Here is a 13839-nt window from a genome sequence, read left to right as displayed (position 1 = left end):
GGTTGTATGGATGTTGTGTGAACTTTAGTAGTTTGAAAATAAAAGAATCAGATGGCTGGAATGAGATAGTAAGGGGTTCTGGGGATTTCAGTATAAACTGATGAAGTGGTTTAGTTAAGGAATATTACATGAGCTGATCTTTGGTATTGGATGAGGGGGATGAGTTTGAGGGATTGTAATATGATAAAACATAATGAGGAGGATTATTACATGGGGGTGTGAATGGCTGATTTTGCATGCTATAAGTTCCAGTATATTTGAGTTAATTTGAGTGTGAGGGTTGAGATAGATAGGATTCTTACTGAATGAGTGATGGGTGGATGACTGATAGAGGATGATGTTATTGTTGATAAGTATGAATGCATTTAGTTGATACAGATATGAGAATAGAATCTGAGTGGGTTGTTGGTGTATTATTTGACATGTCTCAGATGGTTTCAGAGAGAGAATATGTTTGGGGGAGTTAGTAGTGAGAAGCATTTTGATGAAGGCGATGGTATGTTGAAGAGATGGGGAAATGATGATTTATGATTTGTGATGTCATGGTTTATAGGATGGTAATTAACACGTTCAGTGCCAGCGACGCCATATGGCGTCATTAGAAATTTACCGTACAGTGCCAGCGACGCCAAATGGCGTCATAACTCCAAATTGTTTTTTTGACGGGGGGGTGTCGATCTAAGCTTCTTACGTCGCCTCTAACAATATTGTAGCTATTGGAGGTCGATAACCTATTTTACAAACCCATTAGGTGGCGACAGCACTCTCCTGATCAGAGAAAAAGGAGCCAAACACACAGAAATAGTCACTGGTGAAAATGAGGAAATCGCATTGCATCCGTCCGTATGCATCGACGTGCCTCCATAAACGAGCACAACGCCAGCTGTGCCCCCAGCAGCAGCATCCGCTGTCACAACTGAGCACTTCCATGTACGCTGCAACAGCACATTCACATAATCAGCATTATTATTCCGAACTGGAAGCATGCCAGCCCGTGACAAACACACGCGGAACCAAAAAGCTGAATGTCGCGCACCATTCACTGTGTGTGCGCAGCAAACTCAGCAGAGACTGAGAGCCACCAGACACATAAGACACACCCAGGAGGCGTGTGCAGTTGAGGGGGGGGGGGGGGGGGGGAGCACGGAGAGCAGCAGAGCAGCATACACTTCACCCAGACAGACCCAGACATCAGAAAATTAGCTTCAGAGTCAGAGATGTGCTTGAAATGTTTAATTTCACAAAAGGCTCATTATCTCAGCTCGTAGAAAAAAAGGTATGTTTTTCGTTCAATCAAGCTATCTTCTCCGGCTCATAACTAAAGAAGGGAAAATGGGATCAATAAACTTTTTTTTGCAGGTGATAGAAGAGAGTCTCATCGTTATTTGTGCGTGTTCAGTGTTTACATAGTAATTATTAAAAAAATTATATGACTGTTTTAAAATGCATTGCGGCCTATGTGGCACAGCAAGCAACCTTTTGCCCAAGGGCCGTGGCACTGAAAGTGTTAAAGAGGGTCAGAGGAAGTTGATTGGCGATAGATGGGTGATAGAAGGTTGATTCATATTCTATGGAGTATGTGGAACATATGGTGTGGCAATGCAGAGAGTTATTTTGAGGCATAGTACAAAAAGAGTGTGTGTCTTATTATAGAATGAGTGAAGTGAATGAGTGGGATTTTAGTTGTGACATCTTTTTCAGTGTGAATGAGTGGTGGTCTAAAGTTGGGAGAAAAAATGATAAGAAAATGAATGAAAAATAGTGGAAAAAGCAGGTGATATGCAGCAATGCAAACTGAGAGTTCTGAGTACATAATGAATGGTTCAAATTGTTTAAATAGAGGTTTTTGGGGATTTTTATGACATTAGAGAAGGAACAAGGGGGGTATGAAATAATAATTCTACAGTTGTGGTGAGTGAGTACAAGCATCTGATGATGATTATTTTTGAGTGCCCGGCCCAGGTAAAGGGAAAAAATGGAAGAACATCAAGGTGGATATGAACATGAATAACTATGAAGTATGTGTAGGAATTGAAGGTGTAACAAGAGTGTTATATGTTGGGGTTTGAGGCATAAATTTAAGGGGTTTGACAACTTTGAAATGATAGAATAGCAGTACATTCTGTTAAAATCGGTCATTGAGTGCACGCGATGACTGAGTTTAATGTGAAGAGTCTGCTATGATGTGATAGGACACATCAAGTGATTATTTAATGTAGTTATATGAAATTGGGGAGACTCAATTATGATTTGGTTCATTGGTTGTCATTTATGTTATGAGGATGGGTTCTTTTGAGCTGTGGGGTCTTTGTGGTTGTGGGAGATGTTTTGTTTCAGTTTACAGGAGAACAATAGCCGGATAAAAGCAGGAAACCAATGTTGATATCGGACAAACTGAGAAGAGAGAGAATAGACTGGGGAGTCTAAGGAAGGAGATGTGTCTTGGTAGCATTTTGATCACAAAAACATTAGGTTCCTTTGAGTGTTGGGTAAGTATAAGTATTAATCATTTTAGTGAGAGATGGTAAGTTAATTATGTATATAAATATAAGTGGTGGTATTGGATTTTTGGGTGTTGTTTTGTGTGTGTGCTTCTTCTTTTTTGTCCAATAGGAAATAGGTTATGGGATGTAATGAGATGACGGCATAATGGATGGAGATTCCAAGGGAAACCATATTATCAAATGAGGAAGTGAAGGGGTAATGTATGGTAAGAGGTTAATCTAAAGGGAAGTTATGATAATGTTATAGGTTAAATGGTTGAGGAATTACACCAGTGATAATGTGAAATATCAGAAGTAAATATAGTTTGATAGTTGGAGTCTCCCATGTATGATTAAAATCTTTACAAAGAGAATATGGATATGTCAAATAGTCTGATGGTTAGCAGGACATTTAAAGTTTAGGATTGATAGAGTGACTGCTTGTAGGAGAATACATTATGTCTGAGTCTAGTTTAACAGGTGGTTAGGATGGTAGGATGTTGTTCTTGTAAAGTGTGTTTCAGGGGTTTAATGGAATCAGAGAGAGAGAGAGTGTCTGGACGAGAGAGGTGGAAAAAGGAGGCATTTGGAGCCAAACGGGAAGCTGAGGAGATGATTGATGCCCAGAGTGAGCCATGTATGCAGAGGGGTGCACGGCAGTCTGTACGAGCTTGGAAAAGAGGGAGCAGAGCCAAGAGAGGGAGTTGCCCTAGAAAGCCTGATGCATCAAAACATACACTACACACATACATAACAAAGAGACATGTGGACTGTAAACTATGCAGGCGGATGCCAAAAGAAGAATACATGCGTATACATTCGTAATCCTGAGACCGGTTGGTAAGTATTAAGGAGACTACTTGCGCGGCTCTAATGTGAAGATGGAGTGAGTCGAGGGGTTTGATATCCAAGAAGAAAATGGGAGAACAATAAATATTTAAGATGCTTAGAATGATAGAGTGTCTGTTGACAATTGTTTGGATTGTATGTTAACATATTTCTTCCTCAGCAGCGTGGATATTGGGGTATTATTAGATATAAGATAAGTAGAAAGGGGGGTGTCTGAGGTAGGATTATATTGGAATGGAAAAAAGGAACTGTGTGGAAATAAATTTGCATAAGTTAGTTTAGTAAAAATGAGAAAATGTATTATTCTTGATTGATTGATATGTTATATCTGTATTCTTGATTATAAGGATGTTTGTGGGTGTTTGTTCTGGATAGACTGAGTTAATGGAAGCTTATAGTTTTGATTGATGTATGTATCTGTCTTTTGATTTTCATAATGATGAAGAAATGTTGGAGAATGATGGGAATAGGAGATTATAAAGATGTTGGTGCATGCTTGAAAGAATATATATATATATTAGTGACAGAATGGATAAGCGATACTATATGATAGATGCTAGAGTACTCGATGATTTTAGATGTTTGATGATGTTACAGATGTCTATTCTTATGATAATGATTTAGTATATCTTTTGAGTATGGTTATTAAGTGGAATATTAGATGCTCAGTGGAATGTAAAGGGTTATCTTATGATAGAGTGTTTAGAACAGTAATGGAATGTTTTCTGATGTTGTATTTCTGTGTTGTGAAAAACTTCAATTTGCTTTACTTGCTACACAATAAGGGAGATTTTCTCTAATAGATATAGATTTGTAAAATTAGTGATATAGGTTAATTTGAATTGAATTGGCAATAATTTGGATGGTTAGTAATAAGAGAATGTTAATTATAATAGGACTTATTTTTGAAGGTCTCAGAACTATAGTCAAATGATAAAATTCTGGCGTAATATAGAAAGTTTAATGCATGTGTAATGGCAACTAATTGGCTGGAAGTTGCTTGTGATAGGCGTAAATCTCATTGGTCTTTTTTGCACTTTTTCTAGAAAGAGTGATTATTTGGCCAGAATTGAAGATTATAACTCACTAATGTTTAAGGGAGATTGGACATGTCTATGAAAATCCTGCAGTGATACATTCTTGGTAAAGAGAAAATAATTGGAGTCATGAAGATGGAGTGTGATATGACCAGTGTTTCTCTTTGCAGAGCATGTGAAAAGCAGAGAGGAAATGTTTGATCTTCCTAGTGGGTTATTTGAACAAAATTAAGCTAAGAATTAAAAGAAAAACGAAGTAGTTTTATATTACTTTAAGTAATCCCTCTGAGTGGGAATTTAAGTAAGATCCACACCAAGGGTCATTGATAAATAGCAATAAATAGGAAACTGGGAATTGTTTGAGTGGAAACAGCATGTTTGAGGATGAGAGGATAGGAATTTAAATAGGGTTAGGATTGGCTAAGGGTTGTTAGCAGGCTAGGATCAGACAGAAACTTAATGATAAAAATGTGGCTTTTGCTTTTTGTGCTAATGTAGTGGTACATTAGCAAGGGGGGCTTATGTGGTATATGGCCCATTGACCCTTTAATAGTTTAGATTATCTTATATTTTATCATTAAGAGAGGAGTGCAGTTATGAAGTGTAGTGTTAACTAAATCAGTGGGAGTTGAGGTTAGTGAGACAAAAAGGGCAGGCAGGGGCAGGCAGGCTCCTCTTTGAAGCATTGGAATGGAGCAATAAATAGACAGCTGAAGACACACACAGGAGTTTTAACAAGAGGATTAGATAGCATCTCAGGGGGTGACTAGGAGAGTGACACACAAAAGTACAGTTTAGGGGGTTACGCACACACAGAAGAAACAGAGGCTTGTTTATGAGAGGATGAGCGCACCTGCTCAAAGGCACTCAAGCAGTGACATGCAGCATTCTGTTGGGACACTAGATAGTGGCTTTGTTTGTGAGAGGACAGGAGAAGGGGGAAATGACCCTGCAAGCCACCGTAAAAGCAGATAACACCATTTGTTGGGGGACATCTAAGCAGGGAAGCAGGAAGCCCTTTCAAGGATGAGGGGAGCAGCTGTCATGGGGGTTTGATTGATAGGTGACACACTGTAGTGGTTCGACAGACAGCACATACTCATCTAAGCAGGGAGATGATTGGATGAGAGAGTGGGGTATGACAAGCTGAGAGGAGGAGGAGGCTCAATTCAGAAAGTTTTTAAATACAGAGGTTCAGAGTTTTAGAGGTCAGAAAGAACACCCTCAAGACCATCTTTCTCCATGACTCTTTCAGAGAGCCATGTCAACTATCACATGCAAATAAAACAATACTTTAAATAGACATCATGTTTCTGTGTTCATTCCTTCTTCTCTCGATGCATTTAAAACACGACAACCACCTCAAAACGGTTGCTGTGAGATGGGTCCATACTAGTGCCATGTGAATAAGGGCTTTAGCCAACTGAGTCAACACTAAGTTTGTTTATTCCCATTTGGATTTGGTCCAGCTGAGCTGTTTCCACTGTAGGGCCAAGCTGGGCTGATCAGGGCTTGGACATTGCACCCCTTCCCCCGCCCCCTCCTCCCCCCCATGGCTATTGATTCAAATATAGATAATAGATGTGATCTGATTGGTCAAATTCACATGTACTGATAGTTTCTCCATGGTTAAATGATGGATTAGCTTGCTTTGCTAACTCTTTTGGTCACCACAGAGCTAGTTAGCAATCATCCATTCCTTGCAACATTCTTATCTCTGATTATGTTTACTCGCCTCGTGCTGCTGTGAGTAGTACAAAGGCACAGCCTATTTTTATCCCCAACATACCATAATCACTGTGGGGTATTATCGCTGGCTTTATTCCCATTATGATACAGTTGTTGAGCTGGCCCTGGTCAGCCCTGCTGTGGAAAGTGTGAGACAAATTAAACGTTTATTTACAGACAACTAGCCTAACTATGATGCACAATCAGTCATAGAACAGAAGGATATAGCACAAACACCCAAGAAAATGGCAACTTGATTTGAGATTGTCTATGTGATTATTAGTAATAATAATTAATCCATACTTTCCCATTCTTCAGCACCATATGTTCATTAAATTACAACACCATTATGTGTATATCATTTTGGGCTCAGTGGAAATAAATAGACCTATTCTGTAATTTTATCTGTCTGGATTCCTTCAGCCAATCAACGTAGCCAAATCCAGTCCTTCAGCCAATCATCGTCGGATCCAGTCAAAACCAAATCCACTCGGAAGAACGGCGAAAACGTCTTTTCTTGTTCTTGTTTAATTGTTGTTTTTGGATTTGCGTCTATTTCTGCAATATCTACACTTACGGCCGTGTAAACTCTACCAACCTTAACATTACTGCCCATGCCCGTTGTTTTCGGGAGCAGCCATTACTGTTTCGCCAGCGGCGTCCCTGATTGGCTGGTTATGTTTTCAACTACCAGGTCCCTGATTGGCCTGTGCACTTTGTAATTTCTGAAAAGGCCCGCCCCTGGCTGGAGGCCAGACGGTCCCTCAGAACCAAACAATGTGAGATCACGTGACCGGATGGTTTAGCAGCTACTTCTGACCCGTTCTTATGTCTTCCCTTCACTTCTCTCATCCATGATCATTTAAGGTTACAGGAAGATCTGTTCTCTTGTCTGGGTGCTGTCAGCCCTGTATCTTACTATTCCTGCCTCATTCTGGTTAAGACTGTCAGTTAGATGCCTAAAACGTAACACGTAATTGTAGGTTGAAGACCAACACACACCCCAAAAGCAGCTGGGGCAGGAGACTTGATGGTAATGATAAGGTGGTTTTTGGACAGTCAGTAGTTGAAACAAAACGGAGTTGAATCAGCGAAACCCTCCTGGTTTTATTTTAAGAGCTGGGATGCCTTCAGAAGCTCCTTTGAATCTGTGTTTTTTGTCTTATTACCTTATGTCTTTCAGCAGGATATTTAAAGAATAAATGTGTACATGTATTTGGGTGAAATTTGACGGACAGATGTAGCATTATGTGTTTTCAGGATCAAGACATCGCTTGAACTGTACGTCAATGATTTGGGTGTAACATAAAGTCAGAGAAGTTTTAGGCACACATTTTGATCATCCTCTGTGTTAAACTACGCCTAACCTTTACAACCTCCACACCCTCTCTCCCCTACCTTCTCCAGGGAACATCATCGGCTCTGGGATCTTCATCTCTCCCAAAGGGGTGCTAGAACATGCGGGCTCGGTGGGGCTGTCGCTCATCGTGTGGGTGCTGGGAGGGGGCATCTGCGCCCTGGGGTCCATGTGCTACGCCGAGCTGGGCGTCACCATCCCCAAGTCTGGAGGAGACTACTCCTACGTGACGGAGATCTTTGGAGGGCTGGTGGGGTGAGTAGTTGTCATATTTCAACACGTCTGGTGGTGTACAGTTTTGGATGACGCAGGTCTGTCTTTAACACAATATACAGTATGTTCATAACAACATGATACAACATGTCACAGTGTTGTCATGTGAAAACCTCGTCACTTCAATTTTACGTCATTTACATGGTCCTCTGTGGGACCTTCTGGGCTTATGAATCTCAGGTTCTCACCTCTTGGTGTGGACCTTGTTATACAGCAGTCCAGATGCAGATGTATGCAGGGGGAATGGTTCAGTTTAGCCGGACTCTTCATCTGGAACCAATCAGCTGTGAATGTGTTGTGAAGCTCCTGTGGTCATGTGATATGTAAAGTGACCCTGGAGCAGCACTGTTAGTCTGAGAGAGTCAAAGAGGCCCTCCTCTGCTGTGGGACGGATCACTCCTTTCCCTTCTTCTGTCTCCTTTCTTTCATTCATTTGCACAAACGGAGGGGAAACGGAAAGAGCAAACATTTGTGCATCAAAAAGCCAAAGAGCCTAATCAGAGCCTTTCACGTCAAACCAAGCAAAGTGAAGAGAGCAGTCCTGCTTTGAACACAGTTGATATCGTCGTCTTAACATCCATCTAGTTGATTTAACTTTTGAATCAGCCCGAGCCGCCACAGGCAGAGAGAAACCTAAAGCTGGGCCAAAAGCTCCTGGCTGTAGCTCTCTGGCTACTTGGCTAGTAATTGCGGCTATTGACTGGAGCCTTTTTTGGCTACAAGTGAGCGACTGTGTTCAGCTCATTGTAAATGTTTTGCGGTGAGACACGCCGAGATCCAGGATGTTCTTGTCTTCTCATGTCTCCTCTCCTCTTCTGGTGGTGAAAAGGGTTTGTCTGAAATGATGTTCGGACCACAATCAAACAAGCACGGAAGTCTTAGATCATCAATGAAGTTGTAGCAGCCAGTCAGCCAACAGCAAACAGCAAAACAGCAAAAATGGCATCCATGACTAGGTCATTTCAATGATTGTAACATGAAATTACACAATACGGTAATATCGCTAGGGGCACGGTGGTGCTGTCGCCTCAGAGCAAGAAGGAACCTGGGTTCGATTCCCACCTAGGATGCTGTGGCCCCCAGGGCATGCCCCCTTACCGCATGCCCTCAGTGCCTATAGTGCCCAGGTGAGGTATCTTGTGAAAAGGGCCTTTCTGTACACTAGAAAGCTGGACACTGCTCATCGCTGCCCCCAAGAGGAAAGACAAACCTGGATGGGATAAATGTAGAGACTATTTCACCGGCCACCATCAGCATGAGTGTGTGTGTGTGGCTGGCACGTGTTGTACAATGGGTGTCATGTGAGACTGGTTTGTCCGTCCGGTTCTTCTAAATTAAGTCCTGTAAAACGACCACAATGGCTTCATGTTGACACAGATAAGGAATGTGGTCCTCTTTCAGGCACCATTTTTCGAACAGCTTCCACTTGTTCTGAATAGTAGGAGACCGACTGCGGACAGATTCAGCCACTCAGGGGCCACGCCCACAGTGCCAGGCTCTCTCAGGGGCCACGCCCACAGTGCCAGGCTCTCTCAGGGGCCATGCCCACAGTGCCAGGCTCTCTCAGGGGCCACGCCCACAGTGTCAGGCTCTCTCAGGGGCCACGCCCACAGTGTCAGGCTCTCTCAGGGGCCACGCCCACAGTGCCAGGCTCTCTCAGAGGCCACGCCCAGAGTGACAGGCTCTCTCAGAGGCCACGCCCACAGTGACAGGCTCTCTCAGAGGCCACGCCCAGAGTGACAGGCTCTCTCAGAGGCCACGCCCACAGTGTCAGGCTCTCTCAGGGGCCATGCCCACAGTGCCAGGCTCTCTCAGAGGCCACGCCCAGAGTGACAGGCTCTCTCAGAGGCCACGCCCACAGTGACAGGCTCTCTCAGAGGCCACGCCCAGAGTGACAGGCTCTCTCAGAGGCCACGCCCACAGTGCCAGGCTCTCTCAGAGGCCACGCCCACAGTGCCAGGCTCTCTCAGAGGCCACGCCCACAGTGACAGGCTCTCTCAGAGGCCACGCCCACAGTGACAGGCTCTCTCAGGGGCCACGGCCACAGTGACAGGCTCTCTCAGAGGCCACGGCCACAGTGCCAGGCTCTCTCAGGGGCCACGCCCACAGTGCCAGGCTCTCTCAGGGGCCACGCCCACAGTGGCAGGCTCTCTCAGAGGCCACGCCCACAGTGACAGGCTCTCTCAGAGGCCACGCCCACAGTGCCAGGCCCTCTCAGGGGCCACATCCACAGTGCCAGGCCCTCTCAGGGGCCACATCCACAGTGCCAGGCCCTCTCAGGGGCCACATCCACAGTGCCAGGCCCTCTCAGGGGCCACATCCACTGTGCCAGGCTCTCTCAGGGGCCACATCCACAGTGCCAGGCCCTCTCAGGGGCCACATCCACAGTGCCAGGCTCTCTCAGGGGCCACGCCCACAGTGACAGGCTCTCTCAGAGGCCACGCCCACAGTGACAGACTCTCTCAGAGGCCACGCCCACAGTGACAGGCTCTCTCAGGGGCCACGCCCACAGTGCCAGGCTCTCTCAGGGGCCACGCCCACAGTGTCAGAGAGATGTGTGAGAGATCATGTGCAAATAAATCAGTAGTTTTTCGGTGGAGTGCCCCTTTAATGTGTCTTGCCCCTACATATTAACCCTTGGTGTCTTGTCCCTGTAGCTTCCTGCTGCTATGGAGTGCTGTCCTCATCATGTATCCCACCACGCTGGCCGTCATCGCCCTCACCTTCTCCAACTACGTCCTGCAGCCGGCCTTCCAGAACTGCGTGCCTCCATACATGGCCACCAGACTGCTCTCCACCGTCTGTATCTGTGAGTCCCACACAGTCTCACTCATTTTAACCCAGTTTTAACACCTTTCACTGGTAGTCTGGTAGTCTGGTAGTCTTCTCTCATTTTGTCTCCAATTTGTCACTTAGGTTGAGAATTGCAGACATCTTTGTTAAAATTGGCTAAGTGGTGCGGTCACGGTGGCGGTGTCTGTGGCGGTGTCAGTCCCGATTATGATGTCATCAGTGATGTCATCAGTGACGTCACTCGAGCAACTGTGATTGCGCAACTTTGATGTCACTTAGGCAGTTGTGATGTCATCAGTGATGTCACTCGAGCAACTGTGATGTAGTATAAGCCGATGGCGCACAGTTGCATGATGGCGCTTAAGTGGGTGGGCGGTGTCTGTCTCTCTGTCTGTCTGTCAGTCACAATTTTTGGGAGGCTGCGGAGCAGGCAATTTCCATAACTGCAGCCATGGCGCATCATCTCTCCAGAGTCTCCACGCTACGCGATTTATTTTTGTACTTTGTCTTGTTTTCACGTGTACAAATGTGCTCTCTTTATGTTTATGAATATGATGTATGACTTTAGTGGTTTTGTATTCTGCGTCGTTTTCAAGACACTTTACTGCAAGCATGAATTAATGAAGTCAAGTCAAGCCAGCACAAACAAACCACTAACCATCTCCTGGGGTGGTGCTTTGTTTTAGAGGGGTCAGAGTTCATTTGGCACGTTCACATTATGGACAAAGAAATGGCTGAGTCAGGACTGAGTCCACTGGAACGACTGCACTGTAGCTGCTCCCCATACTGTAGGCCATATTGTTTTTCGGATGATGGCGAAGGCTGGAGGCACCCTCTCTGCCTGTGATTGGCCTAGCGTCAAACGTTCATCCAATCACATTCGCTTGGCTATCCTGCGTCTCTTTCTACAGTCTGTGGTCAGACAGACAGCAGTTTCGCTTGCTAGCATGCATGAAAGACGCCACTGTGTGTTTATGTTTTTGATATAGTCTGGTCTCTGGTTTAGAATCCTGCCGCTACTCTTGGCAGTGCACATATGTAGCCTACAGACAAATAAAAAAGAAAAGATGAATGAGAATTGATCAAGGGTTATATAAAAACAGTGTCAATGCCCATTTACTCATTGTATGTATTTGAATTGAAATATGTATCAGTATGTGGTGTTTGCCCAGCCCTTCATTGGGAAATGCAGCTTTATGGAGTGGGATCACGTGGAGATGGTCTTCAGAAACTTTGATGAGATTGACAGTAAATAAACATTGTTTCAGATACATGGTGTAGTTGTGGAAAAGTGTGTGTGAGTTTGGAAGAGGAGTGCACCACGAGGTGGAGACATGCATCCATAGCAGTGTTGATTTCGTAGACGAAAACTATGAGGAAAAATGTTAGTCGACTACCTATTTTCACTGGTGAAAACTAGACTAAATGTTAGGGAGGGACGACTTGGGCAGAGATCCAATCAGAAGAGAAGAAGAAGTTAAACATCTGTGTCTGTATTGCACATTCAAACCTTAAAACAATTCCAGAATAACAGATTAATATATCTTTACAATAAGTTTGGAAATTCTAATGAATAGTTACGGTTTTCTTTGACTAAGATGAGATGAAAATACTTAGACACTTAATTGACAAAAACTTGACTAAATGAAATCAGGATGAGGTTGACTAAATATGATAAGAGCTTGAGAGAAAGTGGATTATAGCTCACTCAGATAAACATGTGAATGTTCTGTGATATGCAAAGGTTGTTCGTTCAATCCCAGCCTCAGGCAATTTCTTAAAAAGTACTCGCATTATAAGCTGCAGCAGTGATCCTTCTTTATCATCACCAGTTGTTTGAACACTGATAGAAATAAGCTGATGAAGGAGACTAGTCAGTCTAGCTAAACTCACTGGTACAAATTAGGGATGGGCATCGAATTTCGAATTTTCGAATAATCGTTGTTATTATCAAGGTCGACTTTTATTATTGAAATTCGAAATTTGTTTATTGATTTTTTTTTTTTTTTTGTGAGTGAAATGTTGCATTGTCTCCCCTGATTCTAAGTATAGTCGAATCGCTTGGTTTGAGCAAGTAAAACAATTTTTATAAGCAACCTCTCCCTCTTCATGGGATTTCATCCGCCATTCATTTTTCCATAAACCTTGCTTAAAATGCTTATAAAAATGGTTTTACTTGCTCAAACCAAGCGATTCGACTATACTTAGAATCAGGGGAGACAATGCAACATTTCACACAAAAAAACAAAAAAAAACAAACAAAAAAAAATTACATTTTATTTTTATTTTCGAATTTCGATTAAAAGTCGACTTTGGCCAGCGAATTTCGAATAGTGTTTTTGCTAGAAATGCCCATCCCTAGTACAAATCTCACCTGTCTCACTCTTTATGCTCTGTGTTATTGTCAGTGTGAATACAGTGTGTAGAAATCAAAAGCTTAACTCCCAGCTCATAGCTCAGTCGTCTGAGCGGCTGTGTCACTGTCTCTGTCTGACAGGTAGACTGTTGGTTCGATTCCCGATGGAGGAGACATATTACAGCAATGCCCTGTCTTTAACATCACCAGGTGATATCATGGTTCATCCCTGCTGCAGGTGACATCATGGTTCGTCCCTGCTGCAGGTGACATCATGGTTCATCCCTGCTGCAGGTGACATCATGGTTCATCCCTGCTGCAGGTGACATCATGGTACATCCCTGCTGCAGGTGACATCATGATGCATCCCTGCTGCAGGTGACATCATGGTACATCCCTGCTGCAGGTGACATCATGGTACATCCCTGCTGCAGGTGACATCATGATGCATCCCTGCTGCAGGTGACATCATGGTACATCCCTGCTGCAGGTGACATCATGGTGCATCCCTGCTGCAGGTGATATCATGATGCATCCCTGCTGCAGGTGATATCATGGTTCATCCCTGCTGCAGGTGATATCATGGTGCATCCCTGCTGCAGGTGATATCATGATGCATCCCTGCTGCAGGTGACATCATGGTTCATCCCTGCTGCAGGTGATATCATGGTGCATCCCTGCTGCAGGTGACATCATGGTTCATCCCTGCTGCAGGTGATATCATGGTGCATCCCTGCTGCAGGTGATATCATGGTTCATCCCTGCTGCAGGTGATACCTGCTGCAGGTGATATCATGTGCATCCCTGCTGCAGGTGATATCATGGTGCATCCCTGCTGCAGGTGACATCATGGTGCATCCCTGCTGCAGGTGACATCATGGTGCATCCCTGCTGCAGGTGACATCATGGTTCATCCCTGCTGCAGGTGACATCATGATGCATCCCTGCTGCAGGTGACATCAT

General features: G+C 44.0%; 1 protein-coding gene across 1 annotated transcript in view; it reads left to right on the top strand.

Annotated features, from left to right (window-relative positions):
- Positions 1 to 13839, top strand: part of LOC310791580 (asc-type amino acid transporter 1-like) — a gene marked incomplete at both ends in the record, with an annotated part of 61700 nt that overhangs the window by 32318 nt on the left and 15543 nt on the right. The window contains 2 exons of the mRNA XM_083653247.1: positions 7505 to 7709; positions 10385 to 10536. Of these exons, the coding sequence (XP_083509373.1) occupies positions 7505 to 7709; positions 10385 to 10536 (357 nt within the window). The remainder of the gene's footprint in view (positions 1 to 7504; positions 7710 to 10384; positions 10537 to 13839) is intronic.

Source organism: Poromitra crassiceps, assembly GCF_964638095.1.
Source record: "Poromitra crassiceps genome assembly, chromosome: 16".
In the NCBI taxonomy this organism is placed as follows: domain Eukaryota; kingdom Metazoa; phylum Chordata; class Actinopteri; order Beryciformes; family Melamphaidae; genus Poromitra; species Poromitra crassiceps.
The sequence above is the reverse complement of the archived record's forward strand: the minus strand, read 5'-3'. Positions and strand labels throughout refer to the sequence as shown.